This window comes from Heloderma suspectum, chromosome 1, assembly GCF_057233095.1.
Source record: "Heloderma suspectum isolate Gila_16-S chromosome 1, 16-S_ref, whole genome shotgun sequence".
Lineage (NCBI taxonomy): Eukaryota > Metazoa > Chordata > Lepidosauria > Squamata > Helodermatidae > Heloderma > Heloderma suspectum.
This window is the reverse complement of record NC_139458.1, coordinates 151086529-151100357: the sequence shown is the minus strand read 5'-3', so window position 1 is coordinate 151100357 and position 13829 is coordinate 151086529. Positions and strand designations below refer to the sequence as shown.

The following is a 13829-nucleotide window of genomic DNA, read 5'->3' as shown; positions in this document are numbered from 1 at the left end:
GTCTACACTTACGTTTCCTTTATATAACAGTTCTTGTTATAGCTTAAAGTTGTCAGCATTATCGATATTGTATCAAAAACTTAAGACTGAAATGATGAATTCAGTTGTGGGCAAAACAGGGGGTCTCTCGTCATCTCTCTCCACCCCAAAACCCGCACGTACCATGAAACTATAGAAAAAAGTTGTATTAGGTTAGGTTTGTTTTAGGTCTTGCAGGTGAATTTTGCAACAGCAGAAGAGAACTGTTGCGTCTAAATCTCCTTGGGTGCATTGTACAGAGGGGCTTTTTGCACATAACAATAACCCATCCGTTAAAAAAAACGATGGGTTGTTGTGCATGAGCGGGCACGCTGCCTGCAGTGTGCCCTGCTCTTCCACTTACCCGCGCAACTCATGATCGGCTCCTACATAGGTTATGCAGTGTGATGTGCGAACCTGGACCGCTGGGTTGTTTAGAGGATAAACAACTAAAGCATGGGTTAACTGCTGGGTTGCTTAGCCCCTAAACAACCCAGCAGTCCAGGTTCGCACATCACACTGCACAACGTACGAAGGAGCTGAACGTGGGCTATGCTGTAAAGTGGAAGAGGTGGGTGTGCTGGAGGTATCGCGCCTGCTTGTCCCCAACAACCTATCCGTTTTTAATTGTTGTCGTCGTTATGTGCAAACCAGGTAAAAAAGGCAGGGTATAAACTAAAGAAACAATAAGTGCTGAGTAAGGTCAAATGAAATATTACTGATGTTGAATCCCATTTCTCATTCCAGCTTTTTCTATCTGGTAACTATATCATAAAGATTATATATTTTTTGTCCCATGATAATTGTACTTCAATATCAGGAATGGCAAAAAATAGAACATCTACTAAAGGAGCACTACACATAATGTAACTATTTTCTGTTACGTGAGAAGGAATGACAGTGTATTAGAATGGAGTAGAGAGGTGAGACGCCTCTTGTATATTTTCTCATTTATGAGACCCTAAATTTGCTGGAAGCATCAAGTTACCAGTCCAGTAAGGTCGATAGTAAACATTCTCAGTAAACATACCCACAGAAAAAGAAAAACCATTGGGTTGGATCCATCCCCTTTTTAAGCTGGAAGGAGCATTTTCCGAGTGAATATCTGCTCAGAATGCTCCCACTGGTGGAAATGGGCAAGGGGGAGGAACGAGCAAAGGGCTGGATGTACCCGATCTCGTCTGATCTCAGAAGCTAAGCAGGGTCAGCCCTGGTTAGTACTTAGATGGGAGACTGCCTGGGAATCAGGCTTCTTGCATTGAGCAGGGGGTTGGACTCGATGGTCTTGTAGGCCCCTTCCAACCCTATGATTCTATGAATCTTTGCCAATTCTTCCTCTCTCAGTAGCCCCCACCCAGTGCACCGTTCCCACTGTTCTGAGGCTCCCCAATCATCTGGAGCAGATTTACATGGGGGGCTAGGGGACTGCAAGGGGAGGGAGGAAACTGATGAAAATTGGCACTTTCCCCATTCCACCAATAGAACTGCTTCACTGAATCGGAAGCCTTCTGAGGACAGAAGGAGCCCATCCATTCACAGAAGGATGACGCTGGATCCAAGCCATTATATTTATTGAGAGGTTCTCAGAATTTCATTAACTATAGATTTATTCATAGCAAATGTATCCCTTTTGAATATAGGAATACAAGGGCAAAATTCACCTGTCTTCTTTGTATCAGGACGAATAAGAACGTTTACTAAACACATTTTTTTCTGACAACTTTCCACAGGAAATACAGTGAATACCAGGACAAAGACAGATACTTGCATTCCTTTATATGTTGACCATGTCTTTTCTATAATGTTTGAATGGATGTTGGTATACCTGACATGTCTCTGGGAACAATGACTGGCTGGGGTTTCCAGCTACAAATTTAATGACATATGGTAATGCCTTTCAAACATTACAGAAAAGGCATAGTTAATCTGGTGGAAATGCATGGGCTTGTCTTTTTTGCTGTAATGTGTAAAGTAGCTCCAGGCTCCACTAGAAGAAGGCAATATAGGATCACAGAATAACATCAGCACATCTCCCAAGAAAAACAGAACACCAAGTCTTATCATCTACTCCTTTTGTCACTGTGGCTGTTCATTCCAGTAACTATAAAGTATTCCAGTTAGACCACTAAAACTGTATTTCTGTGGGCAAAGATCTGGTATAAGTTAGCTATACCTAATTTAATTTGAAAACTATTTACAATGAGAGAGATTCAAAAATTAAAAGGTTCAATATTAACTCCTAAGATTTAGTGTATTATAATTCGTAGGTCACATGCATGGCTCTTAATCTCTCCAGCCACTATCCCACCGTTCAGCCGTTATTATGAACTTTAATTTGTATGCCACTTTCCCCCATGAATATACACAAAGCAGCTCACAACAGATGGGATAAGAATATAACTTATATCCACATAATTATAATAGCAAACCAATCATCACCTCCTGTTCTTGCTTGTTTGGGGGAAGCGATGGACGTGGTTGCATTTACTCACCATATGAAGCTGAGTCAGACTACTTACTGGTCTGTCTGGCCCAGTATAATCTGCCTGCAGTCTTTTCCAACATGGTGCCCTCCAGATGATTCAGACTTCAACTCACATCAGCCCCAGTCAGCATGGCCAGGAATGTGGGAGTTGTAGTCCAAAACTTGCCAGGTTGGGGAAGGTTGATTTACCGTGACACCAAGTGGCTCTCCAAAGTCTCAGACTGGAAATATTTTTAACTGAAAGTGGCTGGGATTAAACCTGGATGATTATACATGCAAAGCATTGAACAATGAATCTTTATTTTACAACATCACCTCTAGCAGTTGCTATGCGGGGAGGCCAATTTTGAACTATATTTATGACACACAAAAGCTTCCTTAAGGCACAATCCTATGCATCTTTAGACAGAAAAAAGTTCGACTCCCAGCATTCCTTAGCCAGCATGGCTAGCTAGGGAATGCTGGAAATTGTAGGCCTTTTGTCTGTATAAACATGCATAGGATTGTGCCCTTAGTGGCTGTTAAAAGATCAACAATTTCCCCTGGCCCTTCTATTCCAACGATCACCTGGGGTCTTTGCTGGGAAACATGAGCAGGAGGGCACTGTTGCACTCATGTCCTACTGGTAGGTTTCCAAAGGCAGCTAGTTGGCCTCTGTGTGAACAGAATGCTGGACTGGATTTATCCTTGGACTGATCCAGCATAGCTCTCTTTTGTTCTTATACTTTGCTTGGCATTGCAAGTAGAGTAGCAGTACCCTCCAGTGGTTAGTACTGAAATCCATACTTTATTAAAACTGCAGATTCAACCAAATGGATGGAGCGCCAAGTCACAGCAGTGGAGGGTGAGGTAAGAAATTGGGAAAACAGAAATGTATGAATCATACATGAAACACGTTGCTTTGTTGATCAAACAGCTTGCTTGGGAATATGGTCTGAAAACAGTTCCAGCCTAGGCACAGCCAGGGACACGCGGCAGCAGCAATGCTGCTGTCCTTGCTTCACCATGTGAAGAGGGATTCTCATTACTCATTCCTTAAATAACCGCCTGAGAGGAATCTGTATAGTTTTGCATCTTGAAATAAGAATGGTTCCTTGGCTATAAGGAATTTCTCCCTATGTGGAATTTCTTATTATAGTTACTAGGTTTTCTCCGCGTTTATGGGTACTGAACAATTTATCTTTGGAAAACAGGTATGCTACTTGGAAGTGCGAGGGCTGGGGAAATCCCAGCTGCCACAATTCACAGAACAAGCAAACTCAACCAGAAGGGTTCCATTCAGAGCTCAAACGCTTTGATCATCCAGTGGAAGGGCAAAGTCTTGTGCGGGATGCTTTTAGCTAGAGTGTGGGGCAGCCTCCAAGTCTGGAATTGCCTTCCCTCCTCCCAAGCTGCAAAAGTGATACAACAGGCTTAGCCAGAGGGTGAACAGGGACAGCTTTGACTTCTGACTTCCCAACTTTTGCTTCTATCAAGCAATACCAGGGGATCTATCTTTATGTTGTAGAACCTCCCCCCGCCCCCGCAGAAGGATGTATGCAGCAAATGGCATTGTACCACTTTTGGGGAGGGAAGCACTATGAGGACTTTATGTATACTTGCAGGTAAAGCCTAAGGCACCGTTAACAGTTTTAGGGTGAGGATGTAAACTACTGCTGTTTCGACAAAATAAATGCGAATGTATTTTCAATTAGAAACATTAGGGGTGTCTGCTTGATTTGCATAGATGTGATGGCAACAGCTGTTAAAGGAGATTGTTTGATTACTACCCTCTCTCCAGGGAGCAGTTCCTGTTAATCGGAAGGGCCACAGCGCAGTTATCTACAGGGACAGCATGTACATGTATGGTGGATACATCGACATTAAGGGTGCTTCCCAAGAATTCTGGAGCTTATGTTTTCGTAAGGTTATTTTTATTTCAGCACGGGACTATAATGGTTGGTGGATATGGCACAAAACCTTTTGAAACGCTTAGTATGAGGATGTAGTGTTGTGGCTGACTTCAGCTCCCAAGTTTTACGCATGCGGAATTCAGCAGAAATTAGGTGTAATAATCCTTTTCCTTCAGATACAAAACAGTGGGCCCCTGTACCAGCTACATCGGATGGTGGCAGTCCAGGTCCCCGTCACGGTCACTCGACGGTGGTTTATGGCAACAACATGTATTTGTTTGGAGGGCTGATGGGGCTGAGTGAGCAAAAGGACTTCTGGAAGTGGGATTTCATGGCTGCCAACTGGTCTAGTATCAGAAGGAGGTAAATATTTGAGAGTAACTCACCAGCAGCTTCAGCAAGCAGGAGTTTGGCAGAGTAAAGCTGTACTGAACATTAGAAAGGTAAACTAAGTTTTGGGTGGAGTTGGGATTCTACACTGGCTGCTTTTGAGGAATGTGACTTGAGCCGTATCTATGCTACATCGAACGGCAAGTCAGTTCCCATCATAAGCTATGGAATTTACACTTTAATGCACGTCTTCACATCATTCCAGTCATGTTAGCTGGGATCCAAAGGCTTGTGTGTGCAAGCACAAAGCATTTCTAATGCATATGGGTGTGGGGCTGCATCCTATACCAGAGGATCTCCCAACCTTCAGGAGAGACTTTGGGTGTGGAGGTTGCAGTGGGAAGGGGAACTCAGAAAGGCACTGACACACAGGATTGTGTATGCAATGTTGTGCGGGTGCAGGATCACATTTACATGCAAAACTGTACCTTTTCAGAGGGTACACATTTTCCCCAGAAAGCAGGTAGACAAGCCTTTCCTAATCTGGGGCCCTCCAGATGTTTTTAACTCCCAGAATTCCTGACCACTGGCCATGTTGGCTAGGGCTGATGGGAGATTAACTCCAAAACATCGGGAAGGCACCAGGTTGAGGGAGGTGGAGGTAGTGTCCTTTTAAGTAGTATACAGCTGGTTCTTTTACTGACACTTGTGCAAATCAGAATCAATCATGTTTGTACTTTTAAAGAGAAAATATTGAGGAACTGTGGCTGACTGAGAATCATTCAGTAAGGATCTGTAGCAGCCAACACTGAAAATGAGCAGCAGTACAGATGTTCCTATGGACAGTTTGATTATATTTGCATACGTAATATGGAGGGAACTGCACTCAGTGGTATAGAGAAGGTAGTTAATGACTTGTTCCATATATTGCATTTACCAAATAGAAACACTGAAAATCTTACCAGTTTCTTTTCTTTCTTTCTTTCTTTTAATCCTACACCATTTATCAGCATAAACATTATTGTCCTTGTGCTCATTCTTCTGTCTTGTGCTTGTGCCTAGCCAGGGGCCTCCCAAAGTGGTGGGACACTCTGCTTTAATCTTTGAAGATTCTATGTTGGTTTTCGGTGGAGGAGTTTCTAATACCAGGCCAATCAATACTCTGTGGAAATACCATTTTCCAACTCAAATGTGGAAAAAACTGGCTAGCCCAAAAGAACCTTCATCCAAAGCTTATCACTGCATGTTAGGGATTGGATATGGCTTCCAGATGACTGCTGATTCTCCAAGGATGTCACACAGCCATTTCCAACCAAAGGAAAAGGGCTGTTCAAAGTTAGTGGCTATCTCTAAGCAGCATGCCTGTTTCTGTGACTATATTGTCCAGGAGCCCACGTACCAGCCATTCAGCAATGAAGATGGAACTGAAATAGAAATGACAACCTTTGGCCAGTCTCAGGAGGAGCCAGGATTCTGTTCATTCCAAACTACTTCTAACACAGAACTGAGTGAAAATGAAGCAGCAGGCAAATTGTCCAGGAAAGAGAGAAACATGTACCTCAATCCTTCAAGGAAAAAGGAGTTTGCCACCATTGACGTGACAGAGAGAGAAGAAAGCTTCAACATTCTGAGACCTGACAGTGTAGACATTTCCCAGTCCTATGCTGTGCTGCTGCTTGTTGGAGGTAAACCTTTGTCTAGTTCTTCTGGAATCTCATTTTGGCAAATGGAACTAGACTAAATGCAAATGGCGTGCCTATGCTGTGGAGGGAGAACAACATGCCTGGCCTTGGTGAAGACAGCTATCAGGAAGGATCGTCCGTACTGTTGCTGCTTACCCATCTTGTCCTGGAACCCAAAATCACTTCCTTTGTGACTGGGAAGTATTTGGGAATGACAGTTGTAACACTCTTCACATTTCCTGGAGTCTCTCACCCCAGGGAAACAAGCCATGCAGCTATTCTCGATGAAATGGCTTGGGTCTGTGCATTAGATTAAGCAGCTGGACTGTGAATGCAGCAGAGTCATCCACTGGGCTTGCTGAATTGTTACCACAGCAAAATTCTCTGTTTGCCATTTCTATAGTGCTTTTAAAGCCTTTTGCAAGTTATGTAATCCTTACAAGGACCCTGTAAGGTGGGTCAGTGTTATCTCCATGTTGCAGATGGGTAGTGGTGGTAAAAGATACGAGGGTTGAGGTGATATTTGAGCTAGAGGACTTCATGATTCAAAGCTCTAGTTTCTAAGCTGCTATGTTACACCGCTTAAATCTACAACATCCGTAGATGTAAATCAGGGTGGACTTCAGCCTTACTGCGACGCAGGCTAAAGTGCAACCTCCCGAGTAATTTACATCCCTAGAAAAAGAGCCACTGAGTCAGTTCCTGGATAGTTCAGTAGTTCTTAAGACATGTGAGGCAGGACTGGCCAATTGATCACCATCAATATAGCATTCTCTCTTCCCAACTTGTGTAATAATATCCTCGGTGCCTTTTACTGTCAGTGCTGGAGCCAGTTTCTATTTTGCATCCCCCCCCCCTTTTCCTGTTCCTCAGGGAACTTTAAAGCTTACCGTGGACCCAGTGCTACATGTGTACAACAAGACACCACAGAATGACAACTCATTAATTTAGGGTACTTTAAGAAAAGCGATGTTCAATCGCGACTGAGACCTTTGTAGATGCAGGCTATACCAAATGATATTTGTAGCTATTACATGATTGATGTAAGCCTATGTGGATAATGTTTAAGATAACTTATTGATGAACAGGTATCCCTATTCATGCTTTAACTGTATCTTTCTGTACATACATAAGATGGAGTCACCTTCCTTCACTCCATGTTTGTATGCCATGCTGATTCTATTCCATATTAGTGATAGATGGCATAGAAAGAAGAGGGTGTATTTATTCCTGGTCAACAAGCTGGAGTACATGTGATTTTTTGTACATACTTCAATGACTTTTTTAAAAAGTGGAGCAGCTAATAGGCTGCCTGTCCTGCACCCCAGTTCTTTGAAAGGTTGTTGAGAGTTGTGTCTAAAGAAAATACCAATTCTGTATTCTGTATAAATTATGCAAATTTGTATAACTTATTCAGCATGCGCTGATACTGAGGAAAGCACAAATCACTAAACACACACTCCCTGACCCCACAATCCCTTGGTTTAACACCAAGCATTGCATGCCTGTTTGCAAGCCTACCTTTGTAACACCCCCCTCCCTTTTGTAGCACGGTCCTTTTCTCCAGTCTTACCGGTTTCATAAATACTGGCCTCTAAATGGTGACTGCTTCGGCAGGTGCTAAAGGGACTTTGTTATACTTTTATAAGTAAACTTATATTTATAGACCTTATTTTTATAACATACTATAATTACACTGAACATTTTAAAAATAACTGACTATACGCTATTTCCTACTCTTAGAAACAGTCCATATTTAAGGAATTAATGGTAGCTCATTATTGGCAAAAGGACAAAAGTGTATCTTATGAAACGGTTTGCAGTGTGGCTGGGCATTATTTTCCATTTGATGTGGACTTAGTGCACCTTACCTGTAGCAACTGTGTAAGGCTCATGAGTCTGTGTACCTTCCGCATTTACATGGTATCACCCTCCTTAAGGAAGTTGGGGTCAAATGTCTTGAGCTCGGAAACAAACTAAGGTTCTGGAATAAAATTTGAACTCTAATTTTAGACCTGGCAATTATTTTTTCATGTTACAGACAAGAATCTTGAGTTAAACCTGAGACTCTGCTAGCCCAGGTGTCATATCAGAGTAGCGTGTGGTGTTGAGGGGAAAAGAAGGGACAAGGGCACAAGTGTTACGTTTTAGCATTTCGGTCAGTTGTCAGGAGAAAGTAAATGTAAGTGATATTCTGATGCTGATGGAACTGTTTCAATCAGTGGAACCGGGGGACGACGACAATTCTTCCCTCCCCTCTCATATTCTCAAAATCTGATCTGGAAGGTTGGGCGATGCTCCAGAGCAGATCTTCAGGGGTTGCATAGGGTGGGGGCAGGGGGAGGGAAGAAAGTCCTGTTGTGCGAGTGGATTTCTACTTGTGTGACGCTGGCTTCTACCTAATGTTGATAGAGCTAAACTCTAAACCTATTTTCACCATAGATAAGCAGAAACTCAAGAAAGCAGGAAATTTTGTAATATGTGAACAAGCTTCCAATCTTGCGACGTCATTGTTCTTCTAGAAGGAGAACGCTCAGAGGCAGCCATTTTACACAGTTGTGTTATATTTAGAAATAAGCTACCACAAAATTCATTTGTGACTGATTCCAAATGGACTACAAATCACAGTTCTTGTTCCCATATACAGATGTTGAGTGCAGTTATTCTAGCACATTTTATACATCTGTCATGAAACACAGTGCACCTTATATTTATATACACACACAATACTTAATAAAAATAAGTTATACTTAGAGCTACTGTTGAGCTCTACATCTTTTAAAAAGTTACAAATACAGCAGTTAGTGGGTGTGGTTGTTTTATAAACAGAATACTCTTCTCAAATAATTCTTACACACTTTTAAAGTAAAGTTTGTCCAGTTAAGGGAAACAAGTGAGAATAAAGGAATCAGTAATCAAAACATGTATCGTGCTGGGAGCGCTGAAGCAGAATGCTCCCTTCTCCCCTTTGATGCATGTGGAATGCTTTCCCCAGCTTCATCAATTTCACAGAAAAGAGTGAACATTTCGCTTTCGGAGAATGACTGTTAATGCTCAGTGTTCACACCAGAGATCTGAGCATTTCAGTCTTAATCACCACAGAATCCTACATCCTGGTTCATACTATTACTGAGCAGTAAGCCTCTTTATGTGCTCCACTATGCACATAATGTAACATATGAGGCTTGTGCTGGAGGGCTGATTTGTATGATTCTCAATTGGGTTCATACATGTGTGGGCCTCACATCTATAGTGGCTGTTTCATATGTTATCTGGAAACTGGAGGGAAAGGCTTCTGCTTATTCCTTCAGCATGCAGATAGGATTGTGAAGTGTATGAACCAGACCTAAATATATTTAGGCAATTTAGCTAATTAAGACCATGCTCAAAGCAAAAGCTACTTTGAAGCATTTTTCAATATGACTGCTGTTAACGACAGCATCACCCTCCTGACGTCAGGTAATAATAAACTGCAAAATATGCTACATCAGCCTCAATTAACCCCCTAAGCCTGGTACTGTAGCCAAATTATCAGTTAAACAGAGGTAGTGATTAAGCTTTAACACTCACCTCCATTCACAGGTACTGCATTTATGAAAGACTTCTGCCAACTTCCATATGACAGTTCGGTTATATGAAACAGTTATCAGACAGTAAGCAAGATTACTTGAAGTGCACTTTACTTCTCTTTTTGTGCAGTTCCCCCAAGGAATTACTTTATCACGTGATGGAACTGTCAGAAAAAAAGGCTGTCTTCCATTTCCCTGGGTCAGATACTGCCTACTTCAACACGCTGTGTGAATCACATAGTTTATTATTAAACCATATGAATATAAGTTTCTGATCTGTTTCTTCCACAGCATTGTTCCATCAGTCAAATCAATAAACAAGCTTGGCTATTTATTTAAATACATTTGATTGCGATACTGGGCAGCATTATCTAAGAACACTTCCTAATAATTCAGGATTTCAAAACAGCAGAACTGGGAACAGACAATTCTTACAACTGATCATCTGCCTATATGTCCTTTGTTTTTGGCTTGCATTGGCCTTATATCAGTCAATCAAATGAAGGTAATAACAGCCATATGATTTTGTTTATGTTACGATTCTCTGAATGTCAACACATAATGTTCTATGAACTGGCTAGGCTTGCATTAATCCACATAACTCAAGGGAGCGAAACTAACGATCTGGTTAGCAGTCAAACAGCAACTGATCCTTTCCCCCTATACCTCCTGTAATCTGGTGTATGACAAAATTTAAAATTCTCAATAACTAAGATAATGTCATGCCTGTAGCATCTAAAATATACCCATCTCTTCTGAAAATGTTGTTAAGATTCATCAGGCAATGTTACCTCCAGATTTCACTCTGGAAAATGTTTGAGAAATCCCTCGTTACTATCAGTAACTACCCAAACTGTTTCAAAGGCAAAAAACAACAGCAGCACTACTGAGTTCTGGTAATCTGGTGAATCTTGCAGGTAAGAGTTCAGCTACTGGTAAAAAGGAATTACTCAGCTCCCCCCCACCCATTCCCCCAACTGAGCCTACTTTATACAGAAAATTGATTCCTCACAATGCTACAAATAAAAGCACAGCAGTTGTTCTTATTTCACAAGTAGCAACGGCCATATAAGAAGTGAGGAAAGACAAGGGTGAACAAGCAGTTCACACAGTGGATTGGTCCCCCCCACCCCCCGCCACTTGTAGAAGTGATAAAAGGAAGGTTTCTTTTAGCTTTGTCACAAAAGTTCACATACACTATAAAGGCAGCTCCTACACATTTCATGCATTTTCCCTTTCACAGTTGATCTGGAATTCATGTCACAGGTTTCTTCCATATGGATTTTTTTTTTTTTTGCTTTCTTATCTAAACATATATGGACTCTCTCATTAGTATAAATGGTTTCTTGAAACATACATAATGTTAATAAATCATATTTCAAGAGGACTTGCTTCAAGACAGTAATATCCTTTAAATCTGCCTTCCTGGGCAGCAAGTAGAGCCATTTTGGAGTGATTGAAATGAATGTATTCTACAACTTTCCTGCATCCTTTGAAAATGGGCAGAAGGATCAGGTTAGTTTTAGAACTTGAACCATAGAACTGTGTCTTAACTGTGCATGCCTGGTTTTATTGTTCTCACTCAATGCTCAAAGGAGACATCAGATTACAAACAAAAATGCTAAGCATGAATTAAATTTGGGATTCACTTAGCTAACAAACAGCATTCTTCCTGAGTTGGTAGTAGAAAACAATAAGCACTTCAGTGCGTAGAGAGAATACCTTTACCCAAATTCCTAGTCATGGCTTAAAGTGTAACACACAGGAAAAGGACAGTAAGTAATTACCATGCACTTGTACTAGAGAAATCAGCCAATGATGTGTTCAGAGAACACATCTCAAACCAATTTTAAGAGTTTCAGATTCATTCCTTGAAAGTCTACAGATTTTCCAAAAGCAGCTCATGAAAAGCTCCAAAGGAACTTGCCCTTCATTCTTAAGTTCTGAGACATTTTATATAGAATGGGTCAAAAGGTATTCCACCCACAGACGATGGCAGCCTTAAAGTGTTTAGTACAAAATTGCTTCATCTCCCCAGCTAAAGAGAGCAGAACCTGCCAGTGGTGTAAATTGCCATCAAGATGCTGCATTTTCAGTTCCTTCTATACACTGAGAAAAAGGGGAGAGTCTAGAAAGTGGATTAAGGCCAAAAACATTTGTCGGATATCAGTACAAAAGAAGATCAGAGAAGGTAGTCACATAGAAAAGGACCGAGAGCTTGCTCTATAAAGATATTACTACACTTTGCGTTTACACCAACAACCAGCAGGTGGCCTTAGAAGTTCTAATCCTTCCCATTAAAATATACAGAGCCAGATAAAGCTAACTGGCTCATCACAGTGACCACTTTCTACAGAGGTTCTATAAACAAAAACACCACTACAGATGGAAACCTCATGGGTTTCATTACATGTCAGAACTTGTTTCAGTGTCGTTTGCAAGAGATACTCAGGCTTCCCAGCAGCTCTTTGTCCCACAGTCATATTCTAATTCCAGTTGAAAGGATCCACTATAAAACAGCCAGGCCCTTCTTTTTAAACATGGTCTGTGCATGGGTTAATCCCAGGAAAGTCCTTCCCAGGAGCTCACTGAAGATGCTAAGAAGAGACTTGTCAAAGCTCACAGTTCAGTGGTGAGTAAACATTTTGGCCTTGTTGTAGCGTCTTCGGCAACAGGACTGAAAAGAAAGCAACATATGATACAAACAGTCTGGGTGGGAGATGAGGAGAGGGGTTTGGTTGGGAAGAGTGCCACATTCCTGGACCCTGCAGACTGAATGAACTCAGCCAGTCAACTCACCAACCAGATCAACAGCACACCATTACAGACAAGGTCATTTTAGCAATATTTTTTAACTCGGGATACACACCGTAAATTAACTTAAGAGGTATCCACCATGAGCACCACAATAGAACTGAATTAGTAAAACACTCAATACAATAGGATTTATGTTAGAATTCCAGCCGCATTTCCCTTAACAATGCAGCAGCAAGGAGAAAACCCTTACCTGGGCATGGTTTCAGGCGAGTACAGTGGAGGTGAGGAGCCAGCCAAGACTGACAGTGCCTCAGTACTGCCTTTCACTGCCTTAAGAGCTAAGGCAACGTCATTCCTCAAAGGCCCATTGGAAACCAGTCCACTCTATAAAGAAAACAAAACCAACACATCAATAAGGTAATGCAAACTAACCTGATCCAACTGATCTGAGGAAAGAACTCTGCGCTCTCAGCAAATGCATGTTCCCAACCATGTATTTGCCAGATAACGCAAATGCAGAAGAGGATATTGTGGATGGGAGGAATACTCAATCCATCCCATGCCCACAAATACTTTCCTGTATCCTCTCCCATACTCCCCGCCCCTGCCATTCTTGCTTCTGTTTTTTCCAGCTGGGCTTATTTAAAGTCTCAGACCCTGGCTGCGGAAATGGCCTGAAGGAAATTTGCAGGAGACAGTTAGTGGGCAAAGGAAAGTAACTGGAAGGGGACAACATCGTGTGAGATAGGTAGGAAAAGTCAGCCCTATCACTGGATGTTGTCCTCCCATGACACAGCACTACCCCCATTTCTTTTGCCAACTCTCACCTGCCCCATCATCTGACATATGAGGAAAACACAGGTTTGTGTAGTTCTCACTTGACAAGCCCTGATAAGGCTGAAGAAAATTCAACCAAAGTCTTTGCTGCCCTCTTCGCTCTTCAGTAAGAGTTCCAGGCTCCAATCTTCCAGGGAGAGAGTAGCCTGGAAACACAGACACTACAGCTGGTTTGGACGACATCTGGACTACCCAAAGTGCCACAGTTGTCAATCTCAGCCATAAGGAAGGACATATACTGGGGATCAAGTGGAAGGCG

General features: G+C 41.9%; 2 protein-coding genes across 7 annotated transcripts in view; one reads left to right on the top strand and one right to left on the bottom strand.

Moving 5' to 3' along the window:
• Positions 1 to 8418, top strand: part of LOC146358281 (leucine-zipper-like transcriptional regulator 1) — a 29762-nt gene extending 21344 nt beyond the window's left edge. For all 5 annotated transcript variants that reach the window (XM_084807039.1, XM_084807053.1, XM_084807046.1 and 2 more), the window contains 4 exons: positions 3306 to 3352; positions 4284 to 4404; positions 4572 to 4758; positions 5788 to 8418. In XM_084807039.1, coding sequence (XP_084663165.1) covers positions 3306 to 3352; positions 4284 to 4404; positions 4572 to 4758; positions 5788 to 6466 — 1034 coding nt within the window. In that variant the 3' untranslated portion in view covers positions 6467 to 8418. The remainder of the gene's footprint in view (positions 1 to 3305; positions 3353 to 4283; positions 4405 to 4571; positions 4759 to 5787) is intronic.
• Positions 8419 to 9977: 1559 nt separating this feature from the next.
• Positions 9978 to 13829, bottom strand: part of EPB41L5 (erythrocyte membrane protein band 4.1 like 5) — a 106224-nt gene continuing 102372 nt past the window's right edge. For both annotated transcript variants that reach the window (XM_084807005.1, XM_084806995.1), the window contains exons 25-26: positions 12984 to 13117; positions 9978 to 12653 (exon numbers count right to left, since the gene is read on the bottom strand). In XM_084807005.1, the coding sequence (XP_084663131.1) occupies positions 12596 to 12653; positions 12984 to 13117 (192 nt within the window). In that variant the 3' untranslated portion in view covers positions 9978 to 12595. The remainder of the gene's footprint in view (positions 12654 to 12983; positions 13118 to 13829) is intronic.